Here is an 11,523-nt window from a genome sequence, read left to right as displayed (position 1 = left end):
TGAAGCCTTTTCTACTCGTTAGAATTTAGCTGGAGCCTCTCAGAGGTGAAAGGAGTGCCTCCACTGCATACAGCTCTTTAATTTTTAACCAAGGTTTTCAAACAGAGCTGAGTTTCAATTCTGTACTCCCGAGGTGTGACATAAATCCACTGTACGAAGACTCCTCCACCATGCCTCCATGAACAGCTCTGTTCATGTAAAGCATGTTATATGTTATATGTGAAGCATGTTACATGGCCATACTCACGTTAAGCTCTGTTGATTCCATGATTGATATCTCCCAAAACACAGAAACACCCATACTCTGTGGTACAAGCAGCCCCAGTTGCCCTCACAAGTGGCAGAGAGATGCTTAAAGAATGGCAGAACAGCACGGTGTGAGAGGCTGTGACAGCTCAAAAGGAACTGAGAACATTTTGATCCGATACTCAGGAGTCATTCGTCCCCCAGCAGCCTCCTCTCCCATACGCACCTCACCCCTGCATTACAGGACGCAGGCAGGAACATAGCGAAGGGCCTAACAGGGCCTAACAGGGGATTTCAAAGGCCTGGGGCTGGTTCCTGCCACTGTCAGGACCAAGGGAAATGATCTGGTTTGTCCTGCAGATGCTAGATTGAGTTCCGGGACAACTGTGGTCATAAAAATAGCTCAGGCTTACTTCTTCGATGACATATAATTAGACAAACACTACTGGGCAGCCATGTCAGACGCTTTGAGAGGGAATTCATGCTGTAAACCATACTGGCCTTCAACAGGAATTTAGGCAGCTCTGGATCTTGCAGAAACATTTCCCCGAACTACCCTGTATTTTCAACAAAATTAATTGAGCTGTCTTGCTAATGAACATGCAGCCCCGTTTAGAGAATGTAAATCAGCTGGCAAGACACCTGCCAAGTCAAGTGTGTTATCCTAATGTAATGGGTGACTCAATACACATTCCTATGCTGGAGATTTAAATAATCCCTTAGAGCACTGCTGAGAGCACCAGAGGCTTTGGCAGACAGACGAAAACCTACCAAAGAGGATGAACAAGCTGCAGAGACTGGTAAAAACCATCTATTTTACTATTATTGTTGACAGATTTTTCTTTTTTCCCCAGTTTTTATATGGCTGTGCAAGTACTAACAGGTTACTGTAGAATTATTTGTCCAGCTCATCACAGTCCTTGGGATAAAGCTGACAGACTCATGGCTCTCCTGGCAGCTGCATGCCAGGACAATAGTGCAGAAGGCAGGTTTTAAGGAAGGTTTGGGAAGGTAAACCTGTAATACAGCTCAGCTCTGAGCTCAGAAGTGCTTGGTGGCTCCTCAAGGAGCAGCAAACCATCTTCCCTTAGCTGATAACTGTGAAAGAAGGCTGTGATATGGGACCTCATAGGTGATGTACTCTACAACAAAAACAGGGAAATTAGCAGGAGCGTTTTATCCTTAAACACTACGATTAAAAAAGAAGAAATGTGCTGTTGGGGGGAGAGGAAATCTCTCTTACTTGGAGAACTGGAATAACTGGGAAAAGCAGAAGCAGAATCAGGTGCACAATTCTTAGCTCTAGTTTCAGTAATGAGACAGGGAAGTGGTGTGGCTAAGGGAAGTGCGAGCAAGTGAAACGTACCCACTTCTAACTGGGACAAGAGAGAGCTCAGCCTCTTCTTGCTGCAGGGCTGGAACAGTCTGGCTTCTCCTCTGTCGGGGAGAACATTCTGTCTCAGGCTGCTATGGAAGTTATTTACATGCAAAGGCTTTGAGGAAAGGAAAAATCTACGATTATTTGAATTTGCAATTTAAAATAACTATTGGGACACTAGGCAAAATCCTCTCTTTGGTAGATGGCTCTCTGAAAGGAAAACGAGCAGGCAGAGCAGAGAGGGCTTCCCTGAACTGGCTTATCTAAGTTCTTCCCAGGGCCAGTGGAGTCATATTCATGTAGCAAAACAAAATCTAGCCTGAGGTGACCCGCACTGGTGGCAAACAGCCAAGCCTGAGCATGGGCTCCTCATGTCACCCTGCAGAGCTGTCCCACTGGGAGGGGTTTGCAAGCAGGGGGCTGGCAGAGGCCCTCCTGGCAGGAGGTGCGTGGCTAAGGGCCAGGTGTCCCCAGCAGGCTCAGAGTGGTCTTGAGACATGGGACATCTCATATACAGGTGGGCGCAGGCATGAAATAGGTGTGAACTGACAAGGACTGGTGGTGGGGCAGCAGTGAGGATGGAGGTGTTTAGTGTGGAGGCACGATACTGCTGACACTTGGCTGTGCTCCTCTACAGAGGCAGTCGGTCCATCTGGGAGCAGTCAGACACACAGAAGTGTCCAGGCAACGGTGGCAAGAGTGACACGAGACTTACAAATGCAACAGAGGAGGAGAGATCAACAAAAATGTTTAGAAAGTTTCTATGCAGTGTCCCTGTCACAGTTAGCCCCAGTGTTGTTGTGATGTGGAACACCCAGCTGTGCTATAATTTCGGGGCATCCTGCTACGAGGTGGGGGGGAAATGAAAGTCTTTTGCTCACAAGCCTGCCAGTGAGCTCTCAGTTCCCATGCTGTGCCAGCTGGGACAGCTTGTCTACACCCTGCAAAAGGCAAGAGACTTCCCCAACGCCCTGATCCTGTGATGCTCCATGAAGCAGCTCCATTAAAAGGCAGTATAAGCAATGGGCAACACCAATGGTGACCTCAAGGAGACACAGCACATGACACAGGACCACATCTGCCACATATTTCACCCACATCATAACACTGAAAGTGTAGAAAATATTCTTGCTGAATACTCAACTGTAGCCTGCTAAACACAAAAACCTGTAAGAACAAACTGTGTGATGAGAAAGTTTGGCAGAAAGACATTGCCTGCTCTGTACAAAATGTGAAGCAGCATAGAAAAGGCACTCTATTTTAAACTAAAACAAAAGGACAAAGGATGTATAATTGCAACAAAAAGGTACAAGAAATAGCATGCCAATGAACCAGAAGTGCATCGGGTATAAAAAGCCATAAGAAAATCTCTTATACTCCAGGGAAGCTCCATCCAGGCTTAGCTAGAAATGATTCAGAAGTTATTATGCTTTGGCAATGCTTCTTGAATAATTCATCATGTGAGTACAGGTTTTTGTAACAAATTGAATTAACTGAAGGAGTAACACCAGCCTGTACCAGTATTTACTGTTGTTACACTGACCTTTTGTAAGCATATATATTAAATATTATATGAAAGATACTCAGAGATCTTGGCCCCAAAGCAGTCCCAGATTCTTTGGATTATTAATCCAATGGATTATTAATATCACTTTGCTGTACAGAGAGCCATAGATTTTAAAAATCTATTTTTTTTCTTTCTGTCTTTGGTACCTCCCATTACACAACATCATTTGTAGCCTGCTCTAATCTTCACTACACGCTACTCAAAGCGTGACCGGGCCAAATGTCTGCTGAGCCATTTTGTTCTGTGCAAGAAAGCCATCCGTTTTCTGTCCATCTTCTTCAGCTTCAGAGCAGGATCCTGATCCTGACAGTATGTGCTGCTGGGATTGGAGGCACTTTCCAATACGGTTACAACATCTCCATTATCAATGCTCCAACTTCAGTAAGTACTGCTAGTCCTGCTGGTCCCTGAGGCTTTTCCTGAGACTTTGCTGTCCTAAGCCACCCTCGTGCAGGATTTAGCGTCAGAAGAATTTATTCAAAAGCCTCATTTCAATTGTTTTAGCAAATCTAATTCTAAAATTTTCCATCCTGCATCCTATGAAATTGAATTTTGCCCTTAAACTCGAAATCAGACCCATTAAAATGTTTTTAAATTACCCAAGACAGCTACACAGAGATATAAACCAAGTACACCTTTTGAACAGCTACAGTTTTACACCCTCAGCCCGCTGTTAAAAACACATCTAAGAACTGGAGGCCATTTTCAGCCAGAGGTTTAGAGGCACGAGCACAGTATAAGCAGATATACGAACAAGGAAGCCCTTACACTTCCCAGCGTCCTTTCTCTCTGTGTTGTGGTTATGCAGCACTGTCCTTCCCTCGCAGTACATCCAGGTGTTCATGAACAAAACCTGGCAGGAGCGCACGGGAGTTCCCCTGGAGGACAACATGATCCTGCTGCTCTGGTCTTTCACCGTCTCTGCGTACCCTCTGGGGGGACTCGCCGGGGCTGTTGTTGCTGGTCCCATGGCCATCATGCTGGGAAGGTAAGAGGGTGATGGATTTTACCTTATGCTTTGCAACTTCCATTAGTCGAAGAGGAATTACGAGCCCTGTGGCACTTTTTTTTTTTCCTTTGTGCTTGTGTACCTGAGAAACATTTGCCTCTCCTCTCCTGTCTTTCAAACCCAGCTCTGTCCCCAGTTCTCTAGAGAAAAACACCCTTGGTGTTACCAACGTAAACCAGTAGGAAGTTGGATTTTACCTGCTTTACTCCTCACCCCAAGAATTTCCCTCTATGTGCTATCCCTTTGTGCTCCTCTCACGTGCTGACGCAGGCACCTCTATGCTTTGGGGTGGGATCAGAGGACTGTCTCCCACAGCTACTTTTTCCATGGTTGTGAAGATCTGGAAAGGACATGGCTTTCTTATCCAATGAAAAGTTTCACCTTGTACTACTTAGCAATAAAATCATTCCATTTGTGAATAAGAGAAAGATTCCTAAGAGTAGGTAGGGCAGCCCGCTGGGACTGGAGAGAATTGCTGGCTGATACGGGTCAAGATAACTTCATTTTTTCCTGTTTTTGGACAGAAATTTCACCTGTGACACTTGAAAATATTCTGACAGATGTTTCCTAAGAATACTATCACATGAAAAGTGCCTGTTTCAACAAATTGGCTTTTTCAGATGAAAAAATTGAACTATTCTTCCCCATTCAAATGGGGAGTGCAAGAGCAGTGAGCCTGGGTGAGGACCCCAGGGTGCCTTCCATGTGTCTAAAGCCAGCTCTGCAGGGACACCCCATGGTCGTGCTGGTAGTTGGCGATGGCCCTAATTGTGTGAGCCCTGTGGATTTTCTGTTAATGCAGATTCCTGTTTTGCTAACAACACCCCAAAGTGCTGACCTGTGCATGGGTACCCCAGGAGGGCTGCGGGTGAGCAGGATGTGCTGTGGTGGAGCTGAGCACTCCACCGAGCTTGCAGGCAGGGCAGGTTGGATCTGCCACGTGAAAGGTTTGATCCCAGAGCCAAACCTGGCACCCATCTGAGCTCACAACTGTGTCTCTTCTCTCTGAAGGAAGACGTCCCTGCTGGTTAACAACGTCTTTGTGATCACAGCTGCCGTCTTGTCGGGATTCAGCCAAATGGCCAAATCCTTTGAAATGATAATGCTCAGCAGATTCTTTACTGGCGTGAATGCAGGTATGGCAACGTGAGAAACGCAACGGAACAAACATGATAACAGGTATCAATTAGAAATGGAAGATACTCAAATAGGAATGACCCAAGGCATTAAAATAATTCAACTTCTAGTATCTCGTGCAGTCTGCATGCTGGGAGGGAAGCCCTGGCAGAAACTGAGTGAAAATCAATCCCTATCTGCTTGTAAGAAGGTTATCGGTCATGTACCACGTTACATTTTTTATAGAAGCTCTTCCCAGGGAATAATGATTGATACAAGTGACTTAAAATATGACCTTACCCCCAGAATGGGGGACTAGAATGGAACATCGTTTATAACCTCAGATTTGGTGCTGAGAAGACCATAGGACTGAGGCCCAGCCACATTTCAGTTTCATCCACTACTACTTATGAGTATGCAAATGTATGTTTAGCAGCTTATGCAATGAGTAAGAGGGAAATTAAAGGTTTGGGTAAATAATAAGCACTGGTAGATCAGTATCACATGGCCTCCAGCAGAAGGGTCCAGCTGGCAACCTGGAGAGGTGGCTGACTGCACTTGTCCTCGTCTCCTCTGTCTCCAAGCTGAGGCCAGCATTTGTCTGCCTTGCCCAGGTGTAAGCATGAACATTCAGCCCATGTATCTGGCGGAAAGTGCCCCAAAGAAGCTCCGAGGAGCTGTGGCCGTGACCTCCGCATCTTTTACAGCCCTGGGGTTGGTGCTGGGGCAGGTTGTTGGACTCAGGTAATGTAAAGCTAGAAGCCCAGTTTATACTTCTTTCTTCTCTTTCTTCTTTTTTTTTTTTCCCTTTTTGCTTTACTCCCCCTCTCTTTTCTTTCTTTTTCAGTGCCCACACGCCGCAGAGGATGCTGGGCTCTTGCCATGTTGTAAAATTTCCTGAGCAATTATGTTTTATTTTATTTTTCTCCAGAGAGCTCCTAGGAGGGGAGGAGAGCTGGCCGTTCCTTTTAGCTAGCAATGCAGTGCCTGCCCTAATCCAGCTCATGGCTCTGCCTTGGTTTCCTGAAAGTCCCAGATACCTCTTGATTGACCGTGGAGATAGAGAATCCTGCATCTCTGGTGAGTTTAGGGTGACCGTCAGCCCCCTGCTGAGCACCCGAGATCTGCTGACTGGGCAGATGCACAGTAAGAAGGCTGGTTGCATACTTGTAACATACTGCCCAGCGGGTTCAGTCCAAGGCAAATTGAAATGTAGGTTTCCTTCCAACACAAACATCCTGTTGGTGACTCTACCAGCCTCCTCAGATGCACATAAAAACTTTAAGCCCAATACCATGGCTATGTCACTAGTCTCACAATACACCTCAATATTTGGATAACAAACCAGAAGACCATATTGGTCTACACAAGATATGTGGTGCTGTCAATGTTTGTGACTGCATTAGCTGCTGCATCCTTAAACACTGCCCAGGTGGTGGTTGGTTATGTATTTGTATGAATATCTAAAGTAATTCTGAACACAGATTAATGTACACTTTTTTGCATTCCGCTTTTGCACACAGACTTAGGCTGCGACCTCTTGAGATTGGTGTCATGACTTTTACATGTGAACAGTATCAAGTTCCTTTTATGAGCACTTCTCCTTCCAAGCTGAAGAACATTCTATAATCTCAAATATGTTTGATCTATTAAGATAATTGAAAGGCATCTTCCTACAAAATATTTTTTTGATACAAAGGTAGGGTTAAAAGGTGGAACTTGAGTTCACAGCGGGGTATATGTTTTGTAACCGTGAAGTGAAATAAATGCTGCCTGGGGAGCTCATGACCAAATCTGCAGCAAATTCATATTAAAGGATTTGCTTAGATTTGTAGCATACAAATCCCCATATACATAGCAGCTGGAATTAGTTTCCAGGAAACATGTACCAAGAAGATCTTAATCGTCTGCATTTCCCAGGGAAGTCACTTGAGATATGAGCCTGAGGCATGGCTACCGAAATGGCACTGTTTGGAAATACTCTCTTGTCAAACAACACGGATTTGCAGTCCCTTTCCCCCAGCCCTTCAAGGGGCTGCATGGCAACTTGCCACATCTGTGAAGGCAGCACCATGATCACAGCTCTGTTCTACAGCTTCCTGCAGCCATGACTTACTGCTCAACCCTTCAGCCTGCAAAGGCAGGTGATCTGAAGGTAAAGTCCAGGGGATGAGACTTGATTCCCTTGTCCTTGCAGCCCTGCAGAAGCTCAGAGGCAACAGCGACCTGGGAGCAGAGCTGGAAGAGATGCTGGCTGAACAGGCCGCCACTAAAGGTCAGAGGGCGAAGAAGCCTTGGGAGCTGTTCCAAAACCCAGCTGTGAGGTGGCAGCTGATGAGCATCATCGTGCTGAGCAGCGCCATGCAGCTCTGCGGGAATGATTCGGTAAGCAGCCTGGCAGCTGCTGCGCTAGCGTGAGCCATGGATATGAGCTGTTGGGTTTAACGTTCCTTCTGCAGGACAAGAAGGAATAGTGCTCTGCTCTGCCTGTGGAGATCTTCCTGCTGAAGAAGCCATGAACAGAGTAGTGAAAAGTTGAATTGGAGTATAAAAAAAGGTGGCATAAAAAGGTAACTGGGTACAGACGCTAGGTCTGTGTTACAATGCCCATTCAGTATGCAGGAAAAACCCCTTTGGCATCCAGCCCTGGATGAAATGAGGAAAGTTAAATGAAAAAGCCAATAAACCATGGAAAACAAGATAAAATCTATGTACAACAGCAGCCTTCTGAGAGCTGAGGAAACAGCCTTCCACTGCTGATGAGAGCCTTCTCTTCCTGTAAGTGCTTCCTCTCGCATCTAGTACATGGGCAGTTGTGGAGAAGACCTCTTGTTCTAGGGAGCAGTCTGGATTTAGCAGTCTGACTTCCAATTGCTCTGCACTATTAAGGTCATATGGGTGTTTGCTTTTACAGACCACTTGCTTTGAAAGGCTTTCTCATCAACATCAGGGTTCAAATCTCAGATGCTTGATTCCCAAAGTACACCTCTGCACTATGGCGAGCTTCAGAGGGATGCTGTCGAAATAGCCTGTGTGACACAGCACCTTTGTGGTGCTCTGCATGGTCCTTCAGGAAAAAACAATGGGATGCATCTTCAGACACCTTCCCTTACTGCTCTTTCCTCTGTTCTCTTCCCAGATGTATTTTTATGCAGCTTACGTGTTCCAGGAGGCTGGGATTCCTCAGGATAAAATCCCATATGTTGTCATCGGCACGGGGAGCTGTGAACTGATCACATCTGTTACTTGTGTGAGACTCTTAATGCACTGCTGACATGCAGGCCGTGCTGATGGGGAGGAGCCCGTTAATTACAAGCTTCAGATTTACATTGCCTCTCCTCCCAGGGAAGCACTTTGCAACACAGCAGTCAGGCAGTTCTCAGCTTTTGTGTCCAGAGAGGTTAATGGGGCAGTGTTTTGTAAGACACCGCATCATCTGAAAAATGTCTGGAAGACTCTAAATGGAAGCTGTGCTTTTGATCTGTGCTCATTGGCATTTTCGTGTATCCTCAGCCTCTGTGGTTGAACATCTATGATTACAACCAGAGCAACTATTTATCCAGACAACTGCAGATGCAACCTCAGAGGCTGATGAGGAGAACAGCAGCAGAGGAGTCCATAGCAAAGTGCCTCTTCTCTGCCTTCTGGCTGCTCCATTCAGTTTTCTTTCCGGCAGCAGAGGCAAGTGTTCCTGCCACAAGCTGTGGCTAGCAGTCTGTGCCCTGCAATCTGTCCTCAGTTTATCTGAGGGACACTGAAGCCTTCAGACCCTGGCAGTTTGTGATAATAAATTACCACACTGACCCATGCACCTCAGCCGTTCCAGGGACACACTGGGCCAGCCATCCTGGATTTTTATCATTCTCTCTAAAATATATATCAAGAACAAGAAGCAAGCTTAACACGATAGAGAAATAAATCTTCTAGCCCCTTAGCTTGCCACTTCTTGGCACCAAATATCCTTAAAGCTTTAGATTATATATATATATATATATATATATATATATATATATATCTTTTGCTGCATGTCGCTACAGATGGTGGCAGGGTTTAGGTGCAGCTGGGACATTCTTGTCTCCCCTGAACACCCGTCTTGCCTGGCTCCTGCCAGCAGACCCTTTCCTCTGAAAGACCTTTCTCTTTCTGCTGAGAAGTGGACAACATCCTTGAAGCAGCTGTAGAGTGAGACAGGCACAGAGAATTGAAATGGGACAGGAGGGGGCAGGCAGGAATCTGTAAGTAGATGTTAAATGTGTTGCTTTATTTCACTGTGTTACGTTGTGCAGAACTTGATTATAGACTATGCTGGTCGGAGGCCACTGCTGCTGGGGGGCTATATCTTCATGGCAGGATGGGCCGTTGTCTTCATGGTCGCCCTAAGCCAGCAGGTGACAAACTTAACTTCATTATTTAAGGGAAATGGAGCTGGGCTGTGCCTTTTATGTGATTGGGGTGTTTAGTGGTGGCAAATAACAGTAAGTGTCCTTACTGGTTTTCCATTGTTCCCTGCGGCTGGAGACTCGGATCAGCTGGATGCCCTATCTCAGCATGGCCTGCATTTTCGCCTACATCCTGAGCTTTGGAATTGGACCAGGTCAGTTCCCTGAGTGTTTGCACTGAAACTTTTGGGTACTGCAGACTTTTAGCGATGTGTGCAAGCAGCAGATTCCTGGAAGCACAATTTCCATGTCTGTTAGCCTAATAACACTTATTTTCTTGGCAGAACTCATTACTTTCTGTGCCTGGCGGCAGGGTACACGGGTTATGTGTGTGTGTTTGCTCAGTATGAGTAGATGTGAGGCTCTGTTTGCTGACATGAATTTGAAGCAAGGGCAGGTAAGAACCAAACTGCCAGTGTCACATACCACATGGCTTGGAAGTAATTTCTTGTCCCAGTCTCTACAGTGTCATAGGGTTGAATTAATTATAAGCTGTTCTCACAGTCAGATCCTGGTGACAATAATGTGGATTACAAAACCTTTTCCAGCAGTTCATTCTAACATGAGAAAGTCTGAATAATTAGCCAGCCCTTAATATTTAACCCAAAACTTCCCCGCTGCAGTTTATCTCTATTACCACTTGTTCTGGCACTGTTGACTAGCGAGAATAATTTACTGAATAATAATCTACTACTGTTCTCATAAACTTCATGTTGTTTTTGCTTGCTAGTATGTGTTCTCCTGTTTTTGGTCAACAGTATTACGTACAGTGTTTTTAACTTTCCTGCCATTTCTTTTTCCAGCTGGTGTAACAGGAGTTCTGCCCACCGAGGTTTTTGACCAGATGTCCCGGCCAGCTGCTTACATGATCTGTGGCTCCCTGCTCTGGTTCAACCTCTTTCTGGTCGGAACAGCCTTCCCGTTCATTGTGGTGGGTTCCCACAGCGATGCCATCCCCTGTGGCCCTTTAGTGTTCTGTGCGAGGCAGAGGCTCTCTACTGACCATGAGACAAGGCAGGGCCTGGAACATCACAAGCTGCAGACATGCAGCAAGCCAGCACTGCCATGAAAATTGCCTTTATCAGGGAAGCGATCAGAACTCCTTTAAACTAAACTTCCCTTGTGTTCCATAAGGTGATCTGTGATGTGAGGCTGGAAATGCATTAATCTGGGTCACAGATGGTCTATATCCTGCTCTGTCCTCAGCTGGGAATGGCTGGGACTAGAGGCGTGATGTAACTCCCCCTCCAGGCCCTGGCACCATTCCCTAAGGTGGTTCCTGATGCAAAAGGGAGCTGAAATCCTCCATATGCAATCCTGTCTCGTTTCCTACTGTGGGTCCCCATTCTGTACACTTATGTAGAGACAGAAAGACAGAAAAAGACATTTTGAGATACTCCTTCTGCTGTGTCAAATCTCCCAAACTGTGGTGGGGAGCTCTTGCACCTAAGCAACACAGAAAATGCTCCCTGGCTGAAGTTAGTCCATGTAGGAAAGGACTTTAGTGACCTGTTCACCATCACACAGAGTGTCTCTAACACTGTCTTGTTCTTTTCCTCCTCCTCAGAAAAGTCTAGCACATTTCTGCTACATCCCGTTCCTTGTGGTCTGCATCTGCACTGCTCTCTACATCGGGCTCTTCCTCCCTGAGACAAAGGGGAAGTCCTTCCTGGAAATCTCGGAGGAGTTCAGGAAACGGAACTTCAAAGCTCAGAGCCACGCAGCTTTGTATAAAGGCCCTGAGGAGATCAAATCCACCGTGTTGTAG

General features: G+C 46.0%; 1 protein-coding gene across 1 annotated transcript; it reads left to right on the top strand.

The window, feature by feature from the left end:
* The first annotated feature begins 1,025 nt into the window (after positions 1 to 1,025).
* LOC118252956 (solute carrier family 2, facilitated glucose transporter member 11) lies at positions 1,026 to 11,523 on the top strand. The gene is made up of 12 exons (XM_035556817.1): positions 1,026 to 1,046; positions 3,474 to 3,572; positions 4,019 to 4,179; positions 5,212 to 5,336; positions 5,931 to 6,060; positions 6,248 to 6,396; positions 7,514 to 7,701; positions 8,456 to 8,566; positions 9,603 to 9,704; positions 9,835 to 9,910; positions 10,559 to 10,686; positions 11,323 to 11,523. Exons 1-12 carry the CDS (start codon positions 1,026 to 1,028, stop codon positions 11,521 to 11,523), a joined length of 1,491 nt encoding a protein of 496 aa, XP_035412710.1.

Source organism: Cygnus atratus, chromosome 17 (assembly GCF_013377495.2).
Source record: "Cygnus atratus isolate AKBS03 ecotype Queensland, Australia chromosome 17, CAtr_DNAZoo_HiC_assembly, whole genome shotgun sequence".
Classification (NCBI taxonomy): Eukaryota; Metazoa; Chordata; class Aves; order Anseriformes; family Anatidae; genus Cygnus; species Cygnus atratus.
Note: the sequence above shows the minus strand (reverse complement) of the source record. Positions and strands in the feature narration are given on the sequence as shown.